Source organism: Pelophylax lessonae, assembly GCF_965119305.1.
Source record: "Pelophylax lessonae genome assembly, chromosome: 11".
Lineage (NCBI taxonomy): Eukaryota > Metazoa > Chordata > Amphibia > Anura > Ranidae > Pelophylax > Pelophylax lessonae.
The window spans coordinates 35,593,892-35,614,369 of record NC_138778.1 but is presented as its reverse complement, the minus strand read 5'-3'; the positions used below and the strand labels follow the sequence as shown (position 1 = coordinate 35,614,369).

General features: G+C 41.8%; 1 protein-coding gene across 1 annotated transcript in view; it reads right to left on the bottom strand.

Annotated features, from left to right (window-relative positions):
• VSTM2L (V-set and transmembrane domain containing 2 like) overlaps positions 1-20,204 on the bottom strand; it is a 194,154-nt gene extending 173,950 nt beyond the window's left edge. Inside the window, exon 1 of the mRNA XM_082272021.1 lies at positions 19,964-20,204. Within this exon, the coding sequence (XP_082128147.1) occupies positions 19,964-20,054 (91 nt within the window). The 5' untranslated portion in view covers positions 20,055-20,204. The remainder of the gene's footprint in view (positions 1-19,963) is intronic.
• Positions 20,205-20,478: the final 274 nt, after the last annotated feature.

Genomic DNA, 20,478 nt, shown 5'->3' with positions numbered 1-20,478 from the left:
AGGGATAGGAAAGAGATCCGAGATGATTAAGGCTTCCAGGGCTAAAAAGGCCATAGAGGCTCCAGCCCTGCCAGGATGTCTTCTGCTAAAGTCACTTTGAGATCGGCTCCATCCCCAAACAATATCTGCGGAGCGTAATTTATGTTTTAGCGTTTCAGATGAAGACGGTTATTCCTCTTGGTCGCTGGCGCCCTCTACTGCCAGACTAATCTATGAATTGCATAGCCGGCTATAGACAAGACCTAGAAAACATAGGTGTGCCCTCATGGTGCAGAACTGATAAATAACCAAAGAAAAGGGTAATCATAAAATAAACGGCATGGGTGTCCTTCACGTATAAACCTGTTATATTTATTCGTCTCCATTAATTGGCCTCAGATCAAATGTTTTTTTTTTTTTAATACACGATCACTTTGTCTTAATTACTAGTGATGCACCGAAAATTTTAGCCGCCGAAAATTATCAACCGGAATTTATTATTATTATATTATTATTATTATTATTATTATTTCAGGTTCTTATATAGCGCTGTCAATTTATGCAGCGCTTTACATATACATTGCACATTCACATCAGTCCCTGCCCTCAAGGAGCTTACAATCTAAAGTCCCTAACTCACATTCATACATATATAGTAGGGCCAATTTTATACAGGATCCAATTAACCTACCAGCATAGGATTTATATAGCGCTGAGAGTATACAAAGCGCTTTACAACCTGAGCATAGACAGTACAAATACAATACACTTTAACCACTTCAGCTCCGGAAGGTTTTACCCACTTAATGACAAGGCCATTTTTTTGCAATTTGGCACTACGTTGCTTTAACTGGCAATTGCGCGGTAGTGTGATGCTGTACCCAAATACAATTGATGTCCTTTTTTTCCCCACAAATAGAGATTTCTTTTGGTGGTATTTGATCACCTCTGCAGTTTTTATATTTTGCTCTATAAACAAAAAAATGAGCGACAATTCTGGAAAAAAAAGGATGTTTTTTACTTTCTGCTATATAACATTCCCAATAAAAAAAAAATTAAAAATCACATTTTTTTTTATCATTTTAGGCCAATTTGTATTCTGCTACACATTTTTGGTAAAAAAAAAGATCCCAATGAGGGTATATTGATTGGTTTGCGCAAATGTTATTGTGTCTAGAAACTAGGGGAAAGATTTATGTCATTTTTATTAATTTTTTACTAGTAATGGCGGCGATCTGCGATTTTTAGCGAGACTGCTACAATTTAGCGGACAGATCAGACCCCTAACTGACATTTTTGACACTTTTGGGGGGATCAGTGACATTACTACAGTAATCAGTGCTAAAAATATGCACTGTTACTGTACTAATGACACTAGCAGGAAAGGGGTTAATACCAGGGGTGATCAAAGGGTTAAATGTGTCCCTAGGGGGTGCTTTCTAACTGTAGGGGGAATGGGCTTGCTGCATGAACACAGAGACCTGTGTTCCTAAATAAGAGTAACACGGGATCCCTGTGTTCATAACTGACAGAACAGCAGTCTGCCGTGTATACAATTGTGAAAAAAAAACACAACATTTTTTGCTTTCTGCTATAAAACATTCACAATAAAAAAATGTAAAAACATTTTTTTTTATCAGTTTAGGCCAATTGGTATTCTGCTACATATTTATGGTAAAAAAAAAATCCCAAAAAGTGTATATTAATTGGTTTGCGCAAAAGTTATAGCGTTTACAAACTACGGGATAGATTTTTGGACTTTTTATTTATTTTTATTCGTAATGGCAGTGATCAGCAATTTTTAGCGGACTGCGACATTGCAGCGGACAGATCCAACCCCTGAAATTTTTGACACTTTTTGGGGACCAGTGACATTAATATAGTAATCAGTGCTAAATAATATTCACGGTTACTGTACTAATGACACTGGCAGGGAAGGGGTTAACACTGGGGGTGATCAAGGGTTTAATTGTATGCCTAATAGTGCTTACTGACTGTGTGTGTGGGGGGGGGGGGATGGGTTGGACAGAGGCAGAGAGAGATCAGTGATTCAGCTTAGCTGAATCCCACAATCTTTCCCTGCCTCTCTGACAGGAAAGCCGCCTGCTTTGTTTACATAGGTAGTCGGCTCTTCTGTCATTGTGATCGCGATCGAGCCCGCTCCTCCCGCGATCTGGCTCCCACTGTGTCTAATCACAGCGGGAGCGCGGCTCCGGTGGCGCGCACGCCGCCGAAGCTGCGTGCACATACTTCACGCAGATGTACGTGATTATGCGCAGCCAAGTCTCCCTGCCGCAGTAAATCTCCGTGGGGCGGTCGGCAAGTGGTTAATACAGTAGGAATCAGAGGGCCCTGCTCGTTAGAGCTTACAATCTAAGAGGAGAGGGTTTTCAGTGTTGTGCCGAAGGCAAAAAAGATGGCAACAAAGACTGCCAAAAAAGTCTAAGTTTTTGCCGCAATTTTAGTACGATTTTGCTGTGATTTTATCATGGTTTTTTTTTCATAGGTCATGTGACTCAAAAAATGGTTCAAAAACACAACACGGGTGAATTTTGAATGCATGCTAGCTGCATTTGTAATACATTTCAATGGGGAGGTGTTCACCAAATATGCACCAAATATGTAGAAAGCAGGATTTTTACCACCACTCCCACAGGTGCCAATAATGTCCGACAATTCATATTCATTGAAATTCAAGATATTAAATAAAAAGTCAAATATAATACAATTTATAAAAAAAAATATATTTTTTTTTTAAAAACTTAAATTTCGGTTTGGGTTTCGGCCAAGTGCATCCTAAATTTTCAGTTTCTGCACCAGAATTTTCATTTCCGTGCACCACTACTGTTTACTATTCTTTTTCATTATTTAACCACTTCCTACCCACCCGCCGTCAAATGAAGGCGGAGCAGTGCAGCTATTGTTCTGGGACGCCATCATATGTCGGCGCACCAGAACAGCCTCTCTCTCGCGTGCCCGAGAGAGAGGCTCATTTGATTTATTCTGAACTACTAGAGAATCAAAAATGTAGACGCCCCAATGATTTCCATAGGTGCTCCAAGGTGAATAATTAGTTTACAGTACATAATTTAAAGGGGTGTTCAACCCAAAACCAAAAATGTAATACACTGCAGCTTACCAATCATTGGATGTGGTGGCTGCATCCTATTTTTGTAGGCTTTTTTCCCCTCTATTTTCTGTTTTCCCTCTGCTTTTTTCCCACCTCCTGTATTAGAGTGCCCCCACTCTGGATGAAGAAGCACAGGGGGCACATTTGGACAGCAGCATTGCCAGTCTGGGTGGAGGGAGTGTTAGATGTAATAGCAGATTTAAATATACTAACAAATAGAAGCTGAACTCCAGCTAATACTTTATAATCAGTTACAGCAAACATAGTAGATCGTGCTGAAAATGTATATATTAATAAAAAAGGTACCTACGTCCCAAAATTACTATATAAAAAATGAGAAAGGTGACTTAGGCACTACGGACTTTCATGGTACTACCGAAGTGCTATCCTGTGCGCTGGTCCATCTGGGCTCGCTGGGTAAGCAGAATCTTTTGGTTGGTTGTAAGATATATCTTTTTGAACCCAAAGTAAAAATATGATTTTTTTTTTTTTTTATAACATGTCATTATGTGTAATATGTTATATTTACTGTCTTTTACAGATAACTCTCAAATACTCCTGAAGAAGCAGTAGAACTGCGAAACATGTTGAGGAGAACTGGCAGAGATTCGAATTGTACATGGCCGTACATGGCCGGCCTAACAGTAAAAGAGAGGCAGCCATCTCTGACACCACTCTATGACACTACTAGGTTCCTGGCTGTCCAGGTTTGTTATTTAAGACAGAGGATCAGCATAACTACTGGCAACTGCCATTTTTCGTTTCAATGGTTTTTATTAAAGTTTTTCCAAAGAACAAAGAAAAAACAATGAAATAACAAACAGTAGCATGTCTTTCCCAATTGTCCAACAGATATCGAAAAGAAGAGAACAAAAAAAAGTTTGTTTTGTATGCCCCCCAATACACACCAGATATTTTTCCTGAGGCAACTGCCATTTTTTAGAAGGAGGTGAGCAATAGCAGTCCCCGTATTTCCCAGCACAGATTTCTTTTATGGTACCCATAAAAACCCTTCTGTTCCATACAGAGGAGATGGGAAAAAAAATTGCAGAAAACTCCTGACAGCGGTTTACTAAGGCTTCATTCACACCTGAGCATATCGTTTTCAGGTGTTTTTTGGGGGGCTTTTTTCGGGCGTTTTTTGGTGCGTTTGTCAGTCATTTTTTGCAGGTGTTTGGAGCCAGGCATTGACATCTAACAAAAACGCTTGTAGTCTGCCAAAAAAGAAGCTCATGTACTTTTTTGAGCTTCAGGCGACAAAACGCTCATTAGTGAACAGAGGCCATTGAAATGAATGGGATTTTGCTTGTTGGGCGTCTTGAGACTTTAGAGATGAGCGCTTTACGAGCTGAAAAATGCTCAAGTGTGAACAGGGCCTAAAAAAGGACCAAGTTTTTATAATGCCATTTCCTCCCCCCAAGACGTCCTGGTCAGGAATGCATCTTTATATTCTCATAGACACAAGATTGTCATTCAATCCAAAAACAGGCAAAGCAGGTGACTCAATTCACACTTATGGATACATTTATACTAACGCCAACAGAAGACTGAATCCTTATGGGTATCTGTTGCTACCATTTGGTTGTTTATCAATTCTGCATCACTAGGAGTACTTATGTTCTTTTGTATATGTTTGTTGCAGTATGGATATGGTAATGAATGTATTAAATATTCCAATTTTAATTTGTTGCCTGCTAGGGAGGCTGCGTGGGGACGACCTTCACAAAGTAGACCTTTTGACCCCATTTACATCTAAACGATGTAAATGTGTTTCCCAAAGCACTCAATATTGAGATTCTAATATATTCAGTGGTGCCCATCCACACTTGAAGATTGTGTGACTTGAAGCTTGATGCCTGAATCTTCAAAAAAAAAAATAGTACATGGGCTTCAGTGTCACACACAGACTTCAATGGGAGTGCCCAAAGAATGCCCAAAAATGTGCATTTCTTGCCTCTTTTCTTCCTACTAACTAGCTTTTCCACCAGCCATAGTTTCTGCCCACTGACCTGTAGGCAGGTGAAGTCTGTATTCCCCACTGTAGGTGGTGCTCAACCGAAATGGCAATGCAGAAATTGAAGGAAGTCATGAGGAACCCGGTTAGGAGTCTATGACATTCTGCGGGCACAGGGAGACAGCTGTCCAATTGGATGCTGGCACCCTACGTGACCTGGGTGGTCATCTTGGGTCAGGCAGAGCCTATTTAGGACTCCGACACCCGGGTTTGGCGCACATGATGCGAGTGGCTAGTGTAGGGACAGGTTCTTGGTCTGGCAGGGTCAGTGCTTAGTGGCAGGGAAAGATTCCTGAAGAGTTGGGAAGGTGCAGGGACTGGGCTATCTCCACGTAGGAAGCTTCTCGTTTGGGTATGGACCGGTCAGGTTACATTTCCGCTCCTAAGTGTAGACTTTAGTACATTTATTAAGATATAATAAGCACTCACATCGGTTCAAGATTACAAATGGTGGATGGGCACCATCCTTGGTGTTCCAGGGTAGGAGTGTTTGTAATCCTGTGGACGCCGCCATCGTAATCAGTGTCCCCTCTTCACCATTATGCCGGAAATAGCGGTGGATGGAGCAGGAGTGGGAACGAGGCTTGGAAGGCAAACAGACGAAACCGAGGCTTGGAGAGCAGGAAACTCCGACGTCATGAACATGCCTGCTGGGCCCGGGGGAAGGGCTGCTTGGGGAATGGATAGGTCCTTGGAGGAAGGTGCGTATGTATTGGCGGGTGAGAAAGTGGTATATATACTGCTCTGCCGGGTGAAAAAGGAACATTGGCACAGTGGCTTAGGAGTTAGCAAGTATGCCTTGCAACACTGGGGTCCTTGGTTCAAATCTGGGAAAGGAGACTATCTGCATGTAGTTTGCATGTTCTCCCTATATAGGGTTTCCTTCTATACTCCAAAGATATTTTGGTAGGTTAACTTGCTCCTGACTAAATTGGTCCTAGTATATGTGCATAAATCAGCTATGCACATCTTAAATATTGAGGTGTCAGATTGAATGTTAGAAAAAAAGGGGTACCTACGTCCTAATCTACATGTATAAGATAAAGAAAAAATGGAGGCATAATGGACTTTGATGGTACCCTAAACAATAAATGTAAACGGGGGATACTAATTTTGATATAAAAATATATATATTTATTGAAAAATCACCATAAAATAATTTGTAGAAAACACATACACACAAACACGTTATATACATGTAATGAATATACATCACATCTGAAAAAGCTCTACATTGCTAATGAGACAACAAGGAACAGTATAGTAACTACAATGAGCATCATCTTGGTAAATTCTACCAGACAAATTTCGCGGAATATAACCGCTCCTGAGGAAGGATCTGTTGTTGCTGGGGGAAATGTGCTGTTTCTGGACGGGGGTGTTTATTATCATTAACCAATTCCATACAAAAAAAACTCCACAAATAAAAGGAGCAGTACTAGGAGTAGGATAGGGGGCGAAAACAAGGGATGGTGCTCAGAGGTAGGTCAGGGTGGAGAACAGTAGTGTATACTATATACTGCTGTGAGTATATCTTAACGGTGAGCACCAATATGGCGGCGGGGGAGGCCGTATGGTTGCTATGATACGGGCAGACTATTTAACAGCCGGGAGTACGCTATGTTGACGCCGCTCCAGCAGACGTCCTCTGACGAAACGCGCAGGGCGGAGTCTATTGCATCATACGTCACTTCCGGCTTTTGGATATCAGGAAGCTTCCCGGCGAGACAATACTAATCGTGAACAACCTACACCGTGAGTCCTTACGTTTTCTATCAACCTGCTACATTTGTATACGGCATCATGGGGTTCCCTCTCTTTTCTTTGAGGAATTAGAGAGCTAGTACCTGTTCGCTTGACTGGAAGAACCCCTGGGATCTCTTTGATCTGCTCCATTACAATTGCAACAAACAGGTTGTATGCGAGGTGCGACACCTAGTGGCCACACAGGTGGATGCAACCTCTTTCTTCACCTATTTGGAATTCTCATCACTTTTTGTTTATTTGCACCCACATGCTCTTATAAGAATCCTTGTATTCATTTACTTTCAACACTATTTTATATAATTTTTATTTCCAGTAAGCACCGCTATCTTACTAGATTTGCACTGTATTAGTGTTCTTGTTTTTGGAATAAATCATCACTGCGTCTTCAAATTTCTGTTTATTTATTGCACATAGCACTTTGTCACTGCACATTGGATTCAGGATAATAATTGTTTTTTTCTATAATAATAATAACATTTGTACACCTATTCTTTATTATATACCTAATTTTTTTTTGGACCGAAACACTGGTTTATTTGACACTTTAGGTAGCGCCCTATCAACCTCTTTGCACTTTATTTCATTTCTAACCCCCAGGGGTTTGGTTGTTTGCAGCTTACACCTTATTACCTATACACGGTATTTACACAACTCCATCTGTTTTCTCAATATCTTAACTGGCTCAACCAAGAAGGTTTCCTTCTGAGCTTCCTAGGAGCCCCTGAACCCAGCCTCCTAATATGCAAATTGTGGTTTTCCGCGCATGAGAGGGTTTCATCTGTGGAATCAATTTCAAAGGAACCTGTCAGGTTCGAAATACAGGAGCTGCTATGGCTGAATTGTTTTTAAAGGTGCAAGTGCTAGAACTGTTTTTATCCTTGGTGCAGGTCTTGGTTAGTCACTGGATGGATAGACACCTGATATACACTTGCTTTTTCCAAACTCAGTAAGCTAAAGCAAACATGGAAATTACAGCCTTAGGACATAACATCTTTAACACAAGTCAGCTTTCATTATTCTAATCTGACAAATTACCTTTAAGAAAGCTTTGTTCTTTTAAAGAATCATTTTAATGATCATTTAAACAGACCTTGATATTTAAGACAAAGCCTGTGCTATTTGATGATCCTCTCCCGATCTTACTTGAACAAGATATCAATTTGTTTATATATTTTTTATATATTGTATATATCTGCATTGTTCTCTTTAATATTAGTAAGGTTCCTGTATTTTATAGGGATATTCTTCATCTTCTTAATTATCTTTGTTTGTTTTACACCTTGGATATTTTATGCCTTTTATTATTGACAATATGTTAATTGTCTCCAAATCTGTTATAATTTACTGTTCCTGTTCTATAACAAGAAAAACAAGAAAAAAATTAAAATCTAAAAAAAAGAGAAAAGAAAGCTTTGTCCTCCCAGTGTATACCAGATATACCGACCTAGTGCGTTACCACTAAAAAGGTTTAGTAAAATCCAAATACTCACAAATAATTGTAGACAGCACACATATAAAAACACGATTGGACAAATCATCTCCAAAGTAGCCAAGGCACTCCATGGTGCTGGATGACGTGCTAGTGTCCGCACAAATCTGGTTAGGCTGACGCGTTTCGAGAGCGAATTCTCTTCCTCAGAGCCAAAAATGCTACTCTGAGGAAGAGGGTTCGCCCTCGAAATGCGTCAGTCTAACCAGATTTGTGCGGACACTAGCACGTCATCCAGCACCATGGAGTGCCTTGGCTACTTGGGAGACGATTTGTCCGATCGTGTTTATATGTGTGCTGTCGTCTACAAGTATTTGTGAGTATAATGTATGTCGTTTTTGGATTTTAATAAACCTTTTTAGTGGTAATACATTAGGTCGGTGCGCCCCTCTCTTGTTGTCTTAGGCTACATTCACACCTGAGCGTAGCGTTTTCGCGCGTTTTTTACATCGATTTTACCGCGATTTTTACCGCGATTTACAGGCGTTTTTTGATTGAATAGATACCAATGGAAAACGCCTGTAATCTGCCCAAAAAGAAGCTCATGTACTTTTTTGAGCGTTGGGCGTTTTGTAAACAGCGTCAAAACGCTCAGATGTGAACAGGGGCCATTGAAATGAATAGGATTTGTCTTGTTGGGCGTTTTGAGAGCTGATCCTAGAGCAGAAAAACTCCCTAAAAACACCTAGATGTGAACGGAGCCTTATAGTGTGTTTAGATACCCTTGGTCCTGAGGGGGCAGCAAGACCACAAGTGATGCCAACAAAGACCATTTAATACTATTTATCCTTTGTCACATACCACTCGAGGGCAGGAGAATTTTTCTATTTTATGTTTATACCAGATATATAATATTACAACTACAAATTGCAACCCATGACAGTTTAAATGTAATTTTAGCAGTGGACTAGTAATGCTGAGGGAGGGGACTACCCAAGAAGGGGTCCCTGGGCCAACCAATGTCTTGGGCATGGACCCATCTTGGTTTTCTTCTGTTTGATGGTCTGCACAGTTTAGAAGTATTTCTGCATATAAGGCAGGAAACTGTCTTCAATAGTGCATTCTACCAGGAATTTTTATTAAAATATATAAAGCCAAAACCTATTTTAGTTTTTAGGTACAGAAGGAAAGGGTTACAAAACCCCTGCCAGTTTAGGCCCCATTCACACTGGCAGAGTCTGCCAGCAGATTCGCCTGCTCAGTGGGGGATCTCTCTGATGATCCCCGCTGAGCAGGCGAATGACAGGTCCGTGTCTGCTCCACTGATGCAGAGCAGACACGGACACAGCCCCATTTCCTCTATGGGGTGGTCCGATGTAAACGGATCACCTGTCCATTTCTATCTGACTGTCATTTGATCCGATCCACCAGACGGATGGGGAACAGATCCCCCATCCATCTGTTTTAAGTGGATAGAATCGGATCGGATGTCAGCAGGTGTCAACGGACACATGTCTGTTGACACCTGCCACTCCATAGAGGGCAATGGATGGTCTGATCAGGTCCGCCAAAAATAAGGTTTTGCCTAGTATTACATATCTGTTAGTTGTATCTGACTCTCTGTGATTATATAGGCCAGCTTTCTGAGGGTAAAGCCTTTTTCCACAGAATTTTCCTGGTGATATTTTTATGATGTAGGTCGCCATGTCTTTTATCAACCCTCCCCAACTGCTCAAGATTAGGACCAGTGCACACAAAACATACACATGCATAGCCAGTTTGGAGAAGAGTCCATTGCCTATGGATTTCGGGAGGAAACCAGAGTGCCCAGAGGCACACAAGCACAGGGACTTCAATACAACTCCTGGGCTACCAATCCGATCGGTCCACCCGTGTGAAAGAGACCTTGCTTTTTACTGTCTCTGCAGCATTGTGGAGATTTCCTTTCATTTTCTGTCCCAGAAATGCAAGAGGAATTTTATCGGAAATCTCCCAAGGTGAATGGAATTATCCTCTTCTGATTCCTGCTGTGACTGAGCGTCTAGGGGCGGCCGCCTGCCCCATTCACTATAATGACTGGTCAGGTCCGGCGGGCCACCGGTAATTGTAGCTGTCCTCACAGCCAGTGGTTACGTGCGGTGATCGCTGCTGTACGCACACAGAGGGCATCCAGCAGCAATCACTGCAGACAATCACTGTGAATAGCTGTGGCCACCAGCGACCTGTCATTAGACATCACTACAATTCGCACCAGCCTGAATTGCCAGTGTGAACGTAGCCTTAGATCAGTGGTTCTCAACCAGGGTTCTGTGGAACCCTAGGGTTCCTCCAGAGGTTGCTAGGGGATCCTTAAGCAATAGGTAATTTCTACCTCTCAGATAAGTTCCCCCTGACACCATTGATCTTTTTAGCTATCTGGAAGAAGGTAATTCCTCCCAATGTGCACAAGTGTAAGGAGCTTTCATCCCACTGACCATCACACTAATGTACCGTGAGTTGTAGATATGGTCATTTTTAGCAGGGGTTCACTGAGACCTGAAAAATATTTCAAGGGTTCCTGTGTTGAAAAGGTTGAGAAAGGCTGCCTTTTGGCACTTTTCCACTGCAAGTACCGGCTCGGCTCTACTCGGCCCTGCTTGGCCCGGTTTGCTTTTACACTGCTGGTACCGCATGGTACGGTGTTGGAACGGTTCGGTTCGGTATGGTTTGCTTTTCCACTAAAGTAGTACTAAAGTTAAGTGGGTGGGATAACAACGATTCTCTGACCAATCAGTGGCTAGTAGTGACTGCATGCAAAGGATTGTGGGATATGGTACCAGGTATGGTACCTCTTGGAACCACAATCGAGGTGGTACTGTTTTTGAGAGCCATACCGTTCGGTTCCATGCAGTGGAAAAGCGTCACCATACCGTACCGAACCGTTCCTACACCATACCATGCGGTACCAGCAGTGGAAAAGCACAAAAGCGAGCCGAACCGTTCCGTTCCATGCAGTGGAAAAGCGCCATTAATAGTGGTCTCCACAGCTGTGCCTATTGGGAGGCACCCCCACCTCTTGCTCCAGGGACAACGCTAGCGTTTTGGATTTTGTTTCTTGACAACAATAATGACCAGCACAAATAGAGGGGTAAATCTCCCTAATAAAGATGCAGACAGCAATAAAAAAAAACCAACAAATGGTCTAAACCTTCCCTACTCTCTCCGAAAAAAAGGTTTTGCCTAGTATTACATATCTGTTAGTTGTATCTGACTCTCTGTGATTATATAGGCCAGCTTTCTGAGGGAAAAGCCTTTTTCCACAGAATTTTCCTGGTGATTATTTTTTTTATGTAGGTCGCCATGTCTTTTATCAACCCTCCCCAACTGCTGAAGATTAGGACCAGTACACACAGCACATACACATGCATAGCCAGTTTGGACAAGAGTCAATTGCCTATGGATTTGGGAGGAAACCAGAGTGCCCAGAGCCACACAAGCACAGGGAGAACATGCAAACTTCATGACAACTCCTGGGCTACAATTTTGCCTAGAGATACACTTTAACCACTTAAGCCCCGGAAGATTTTACCCCTTTCCTGACCAGGGGGTGTTTTGCGATTCGGCACTGCGTGACTTTAACGGACAATTGCGCGGCCGTGCGACGCTGTACCCAAATGAAATTGACGTCCTTTTTTTCCCACAAACAGAGCTTTCTTTTAGTGGTATTTGATCACCTGTGTGATTTTTTGATCATGCGCTATAAACAAAAATAGAGCGTCAATTTTGCAAAAATAACAATATTTTTCACATTTTTTTATATGAAATTCCCCCCCCCCCCCCCCAAAAAAAATGTAAAAAATCAAAATTTTTTAACATTTTAGGCCAATTTGTTTTCTGCTACATATGTTTGGTAAAAAAAAAAAAAAAAATCGCAATAAGCGTATTTTGATTGGTTTGCGAAAAAGTTATTGCGTTTACTAACTAAGGGAAAGATTTTTGTCATTTTTATTGTTTTTTTTGCGGCAGACAGATCGGACCCTTGACTGACATTTTTTACACTTTTGGGGGTACCAGTGACATTACTACGGTAATCAGTGCTATACATATGCACTGTTACTGTAAAAATGACACTGGCAAGGAAGGGGTTAACTTTATTGGAGAAGGAGGGGTTAAGTGTGTCCCTAGGGGCGTGCTTCTTACTGTGCAGGGATGTGGCTTTTCATGTAACAGCAGAGATCTACGATCCTACATAGCAGGACCGTATGATCTTTGCTGTTACACAGGGGAGAAAGACAGGCGGCTTTGTTTACATTAGCCGCCTGCCTTTCTCCCTCTGTAACGGACGATCGCAAGTGACCGGCGGACATCGGGTCCGCCGGTCACACGCGCGGGGATCACAGTGAGCGAGCGGGGGCGGAAGCGCCTATGGCGGCACGCGCTCGCCCCCTATTGGCTCGCAGGCGAGTGACGTACCCATATGTCACTTTGCCTGCACGGGGCTGACAGCCGCAGTATATGTACTTGTGGCGGTCGGCAATCGGTTAAAGGAGAAGTACAGCTAAAGCTCATTTGGTTGTACTTCTCCTGTAGATCATAGGAGTGCAGTTCACTGTACACTCCTGTGACCCCTTTAACAGTGGGCTGAAGCCTGCTGTCAGCTGACGTCACAAAGCCAGCTGGGGAAAAATTACGACCATATGGTCAGGATCCACCCAGGAGCCTGGACTGGCTCAGCCTCTCAGCGAGCTACTGGGAGGCTGAGCCAGCTGCTCCCGCCCTCTCCGCTGCCTGGTGCTTCAGTTAGGGTGGGCGGGGCAGAGCAGAGAGAATGACAGTCACCAATTCTCTCCTCACGAAGCTCTGGGAACCGAGCGATCAGCAGTCTTAGATCGCTCAGCTCTCAGTCTTAGAGCTAGTGGGGGACAGATGCAGCATCCACCTAGGTAAGTATGATTATTAAAAAAAAAAAGTCCCAAACTTCTCTTTTAATAAAGCCTGAGACAAACTACATCTTGTTAGCCTCTGGTTTATACCATTAAGGCAAAGTACCTAAGATATTAATGATCCTATTTCCCAATAAGCAAGAGGCCCCATGTCAGATGTTTCAAGACAGCACAAAATATTCACAGCCATTTGATTTCCAGTCTTCACACAAATACACCTTGAAGAACACTTGTTAGCAACTTCCATTTAGCCACTTACAGCTAATGAATGCATTTAGATTACATTACTTCCCTGTATGCACACACACTAAGAGGAATATTTATAAACCAATAAATCTGACATTCACATTCACTGCACATGTTTTAAATTTAAATAATTTATACACCATCAGTGAATGTTTAGTGCAAATACCATTCACTGATTTAAAAATATGCTCCTTAATATATTCCTGCATCCTCACCAAATTCACAGTCCTTGTCATTTCATTCTTTGGAACTCTCTGCACCTTAGTTACACTTCCACACTTTTATCCCTGTATGCTTTGGTCTGTCTCTAGGGTTCCTCATCCCTATGTAAGGAGTAAAGAGTGCCTCTTTCTGTAGGTACATAGACTCCAATATAAATATAGAAAGTCAACCTACCACAACCCCTTCCCCCCACTTTAACATTTTTATCGCCAGCACAATTGCTGCAATTACACCTACAGAGTGACTGCATGCAAACTGTAATACTTTGTAGCAAACCATTTACATGTATGCAGAGAAGCAAAGATGGATGTACAGGATACATAGAATGGCTAATCCAATGATGAAGAGATAGATAGATAGATAGATAGAGAGATAGATAGATAGATAGATAGATAGATAGATAGATAGATAGATAGATAGATAGATAGATAGATAGATAGATAGATAGATAGATAGATAGATAGATAGATAGAGAAAGAGACCAACAGATACATGTAGATAGATAGATAGATAGATAGATAGATAGATAGATAGATAGATAGATAGATAGATAGATAGATAGATAGATAGATAGATAGATAGATAGGTTGAGAAAGAGACCAACAGATACATGTAGATAGATAGATAGATAGATAGATAGATAGATAGATAGATAGATAGATAGATAGATAGATAGATAGATAGATAGATAGATAGATAGATAGATCAAATGATAGAGAAAGATAGACAGACAGACAGACAGACAGAGAGATAGATAGATAGAGATATGTCAATAGATAGACCAACTGATACACAGAGAAAAAGAGAGAGAGATGGATAAAGAGAATAAATAGATAGTCAACTATACAGAGATAGATAGATAGATAGATAGATAGATAGATAGATAGATAGATAGATAGATAGATAGATAGATAGATAGATAGATAGATAGATAGATAGATAGATAGATAGATAGATAGATAGGATAAAAAAAATAGACAGATCGATCAAAAGATAGACAAACAGATAGACAGAGAAATTGAGACAAAGAGAGAAATAGATAGATAGATACTCAATAGGTAGACTGATAGAAAGAGAAGTGATAGACAGACCCAAAAACAGATTTCTTTTTCCATTTTAGAAACAATAACTCATGTCTTTATCAATCTATACAGAATACAGGAATGTCATTCCATACATGGTCCCTTATAAACCCCTTACATTTATAGAAGACACGCAGAGAAATCACATAGCGGCATTAATTATCATCAGCACCAATTACACCAGGATAAAGGATTAGAATCTCCACCATAAAGCCAGTATTAATCACATGACCGTGTTCACTCCAATATCAATCAGCACACGTTTGCCACACTATCCCAATCAATCTCTCTTTAGCACAAAAAACTTTGCCTTTCCCATCAATTATCTTGTTTTTATTACACAGCCCTCATCACTCACTATGATATTTAGCACACGGTCAATAAGGACTCTTTTTACTGTACTAACAGCATCAGTCACCACTCTTGATTAACAGAGCACAATATAGTAATTCTTAGTATACAATTAATACGTGTTATTATAGTTGTTATACTGAGATGGCTAACTAGACTATCTTACAGTATTCAGATATTATTAAGACAGAAACATTAATTGGTAAATACTTGTATCATAGTTTATGTCAACCTGTCAACATCCTCCAAGTTTTTACAGCCGTAGACCTCTGTGTAGTTTACTTACATTACACTACATTCATTTTATTATTAATGTATTGCTTATTTAAAAATAATAAATAATATAATATATATATATATATATATATCATTTTTTTTTTTTACATTTATTTATTTATTTATTTGTACTTTATTATCCCAGGACAAACGCTCTTCCCCTGCTATTGGATATGTCCACACATTAATGCAAGTCAATATTTACATTTGCTATTGCTCTCTATTTTGATTGTGTGTTATGAGACCAAGATTATTTACAGTCAACTACAATGTCAAACTTCTTGATGTATAACAATCACCATCAGATTTACCAAAACCGCTAGCCAGTTTTAATCCTGCAATAGAACATTTTAAATCCCCATTGCTTCATTATATATGGGATGCAATGACCATAAACAATCGTGGGATTTGAAAAGATGGCAGTTCTTATAAGACAATCAATAGCAATCATTCTATTGTCTATCATCGGCTCTTCCTCCAGTATTTCTCATAAACTGAAACATCCATTCCTAGTGTACGGAACATCTGGAAGGAAGTCTTATGTTTGTACACATAATGCAAGCGATATTATTACCTTGTATATGATATAGCAGCTCAGGAATAAAAAGACTATAATAATAGCCGCATCCCTGCAAGAAACCAAGTTGCATTAACACATCACCACAGTGGTCACTAATGTTATCAGACAGCAGATACGGTCTTATAGGCGTCATTTACTATATTCATAAATGTATGTATTCATTATTTTAAGCAGAGATCCATCCCCAGCCTTACAGCCCCCAGGTCCCAACTTGCATAACTTACACATCATCATTAGTTAGATGCTAATCAACCCTTAGTAATCATTTGGAAACATAACTACATACATGTGTTTCTAGCAGATCTCCTAGCTATGAATATGCTTTAAATATTAACAAAGCTACTGTTAGGCACAACCCCATCACCTCCAAAATGTGGTTTGCAATACAAAGATAAGCTGTGTTCCCCCAAGACCTGGAAAAATAATAAAATAAATGATATTGTGACTATGGAGTTGCATATAAAAAGCCCCTCTATGGAATCTATCACCTCCAACCTGAGGTTAAAAAAAAAGCAGGCAATTTGCATCCTATATTCTGGGAGCATTATCTGGTCTGTCAGTGTAATAGCTCACACCAAATAGCCCAAGATTTTGGAACACAAATGACCATCAGCTACTGGAGCCCTCTAGGAGAAGATACAGGCACTGACACCCCAAATCAATCACTGTGGAGCACCCCAAAACAAAGGTCTCCCCCAAAAAACACCTCTACATATTTTGAAATGCAAATGACCATCAGCTACTAGAGCCCACTGGGTGAAGATACAGGCACTGACACCCCAGATCAATCACTGTGGAGCACCCCAAAACAAAGCCCCCCCCATAAAACACCTCTACATATTTTGGAAAATGAATCACCATCAGCTACTAGAGCCCACTGGGCGAAGATACAGGCACTGACCCCCCCAGATCAATCACTGTGGAGCACCCCAAAACAAAGGTCCCCCCATAAAACAACTCTACATATTTTGGAAAACGAATCACCATCAGCTACTAGAGCCCACTGGGTTAAGATACAGGCACTGACACCCCCAAATCAATCACTGTGGAGCACCCCAAAACAAAGGTCCCCCCATAAAACAACTCTACATATTTTGGAAAACGAATCACCATCAGCTACTAGAGCCCACTGGGTTAAGATACAGGCACTGACACCCCCAAATCAATCACTGTGGAGCACCCCAAAACAAAGGTCCCCCCCATAAAACAACTCTACATATTTTGGTAAATGAATCACCATCAGCTACTAGAGCCCACTGGGTGAAGATACAGGCACTGACACCCCCAGATCAATCACTGTGGAGCACCCCAAAACAAAGGTCTCCCCATAAAACAACTCTACATATTTTGGAAAACAAATCACCATCAGCTACTAGAGCCCACTGGGTGAAGATACAGGTACTGACACCCCAGATCAAGCACTGTGGAGCACCCCAAAACAAAGCTCCCCCCACATAAAACAACTCTACATATTTTGGAAAACGAATCACCATCAGCTACTAGAGCCCATTGGGTGAAGATACAGGCACTGACACCCCAGATCAACCACTATGGAGTACCCTAAAACAAAGCACCCTCTTCCCATAAAACACCTCTACAGAAAGCATAACTAGTAGCAGATCTAAAATGTCCATGTTACAGCTCACATTAACCATCACAAGAATTTAGAAAAAATAAGGATGACTCTCAGCTACTGCCCTATGTGTAAAGATACAAGTTCTTTACTGTGGCACACCCCAATACATAGACACCCCATGAAGCATCACTCCAGAAAACAGAACTAATAGGAGATCTAAAATACTCATGTTACAGTTCGCACTAAACACCCAAAGAATTTGTAAAAAGGTTGACCATCAGTTACTGGAGCCCTATATGTTAAGCCATAAACAATGACACTCCAAGTCCCTTACCATGGAGCACCCCAACTCCAAGACATCCCATTAAATGTCACTTCAGAAAACAGAACTAATAGGAGATCTGAGATATCCATATTATATCTCACACTAAACACCCCGAGCATTTGGAAAAGAATGACCTTCAGCTACTGGAGCCCTATTTGTAAAGCCACCAAGGAGCACCCCAATACAAAGACATGCCATGAAGCATCACTTCAGAAAACATAACTAAAAATAAGAAATCTGAGATGTCCATGATATAGCTCACAGTAAGCACCCCAAGTATTTGGTAATATGTTGACCATCAGCTACTAAAGCCACTTCATGTAAAGCCATCATGGCACACCCCAATACAAAGACATCCCATTAAGCATCACTCCAAAAAACATAACTAATAGGAGATCTGGGGTGTCCATGTTATAGTTTACAGCAAGCACCCCAAGTATTTGGAAAAATGTTGACCATCAGCTACTTCATGTAAAGCCACAGGCAATAACATCCCAGGTCCTTCACTATTGAGCACCCCAATACAAATACATCCTCATAGAGGATCACTCCAGAAACCATAACTAATTAGAGATCTGACAGGTATAGAGTTCACACCAAACACCCCAAGCATTTGGAAAAGAATGACCAGCAGCTACTGTAGCCCTGTATGTAAAGCCTCCATGGAGCTCCCCAATACCATGACACCCCACAGAGCACCATTCCAGAAAGCCTAACTAACAGCAGATCTGAGCTGTCCATATTAAAGCTCATATCAGATATCTCAAGCACTTGGAAAAAGAATGACCATCAGCTCCTGGAGCCCTACATGTAGAGCTACAGGCACTGACACCCCAAGTTCTTCACCATGAAGCGTCTCAAGACAAAGACATTTAATAGAGGACCACTCCAGAAAACTAATAGGAGATCTGACAGGTCCATGTTACAGATCACATCACATATGTCAAGCATTTGGAAATGGATGACCAACAGCTACTGGAGCCCTATGTGTAAAGTCAAAGTGGAGACCCCCCAATACAAAAACATATTGAGCACCACTCCAGAAAACATAACTAATGGGAAAACTGACAGGTCCATGTTACAGATGACATCAGATATCTCAAGCATTTGGAAAAGGACGACCAAAAGATACCGGATCCCTTTATGTCAAGCCATGGGGGGAGCACCCCAATACAAAGACACCCCATGTGGCGCACCACTCCAGAAAATATAACTATTGGGAGATCTGACAGGTCCATGTTACAGATCACATTGGATATCTCAAGCATTTGGAAAAGGATGACCAACAGCTACTGGAGCCCTATAGGTAAAGCCATGGGCAATGACACCCCAGGTCCTTCACTGTGGAGCACCCCAATACAATGACACCCCATGTGGAGCACCACTCCAGAAAACATAACTAATGGGAGATCTGACAGGTCCAGGTTACAGATCACATCAGATATATCAAGCATTTGGAAAAGGATGACCAAAAGATACTGGATCCCTTTATGTCAAGCTATTGGGGGAGCGCCCCAATACAAAGACGCCCCATGTTGAGCACCACTCCAGAAAATATAACTAATGGGAGATCTGACAGGTCCATGTTACAGATCACATCAGGTATCTCAAGCATTTGGAAAAGGATGACCCAAAAAATACTAGATCAATTTATGTCAAGCCATGGGGGGAGCACCCCCAATACAAAGACACCCCATGTGGAGCACCACTCCAGAAAATATAACTATTGGGAGATCTGACAGGTCCATGTTACAGATCACATCAGATATCTCAAGCATTTGGAAAAAGAACAACCATCAGCTACTGGAGCCCTATAGGTAAAGCCATGGGCAATGACACCCCAGGTCCTTCAATGTGGAGCACCCCAATACAAAGACACCCCCATAGAGGTCCACTCACCTAGAGCACAGCTGACAGCAGATGACAAGCGACCATAAACTGATGTCCAATAATCCCATCCCCCATTATAACTGTTCCCCCATATAACTCCCCTAGACACAACTGAGACCCCCAAAACTCAGACCCCCTCCCCCAGAAGAGGACTCCAGTAAAGATGTGACATACCATCGGCAGTGCTGTGCTTGTCCCCCAGGCTCAGGTTGATGCAGACCCCCAGGCAGTGCAGGACCCCCAGGCTCAGTCCCCAGGCTCCCATGGTGTTGTCACCTGGGGGGCTCCGGCCGCTCTCCCACTGCAGGATGCGCTCAGCGCGGAGGGATCTGCTGGTGCTGTGCGGCTGGCGGAGGGATCAGTCTCTGCACAAAAAAATCCCGTTCCGGAGCCAGTGCCCGTTATACGATGGGAAGAGGGGGAGGGGGGGTTCACCGGATTAGGGGATGGGAGGAGCGCCGTGCAGGGACAGCTCAGAAAACTCGGGGGAGAACAGGACGAGGACTCAGCAATGGGAGAATCTGGTGATAAATTCACTAACGTGGTGCTGGAACAGCTCCGTGCTGTCTGATGAGTGTCAGCCTTGTGGTCCACACTGAGATCCCCCCTCAGCCTTATCCAGGGACACCCTACTTCTGATCTCATGGACTTCTACTGGTCAGAGTCATGTTCGGGAACAGACTTCATCT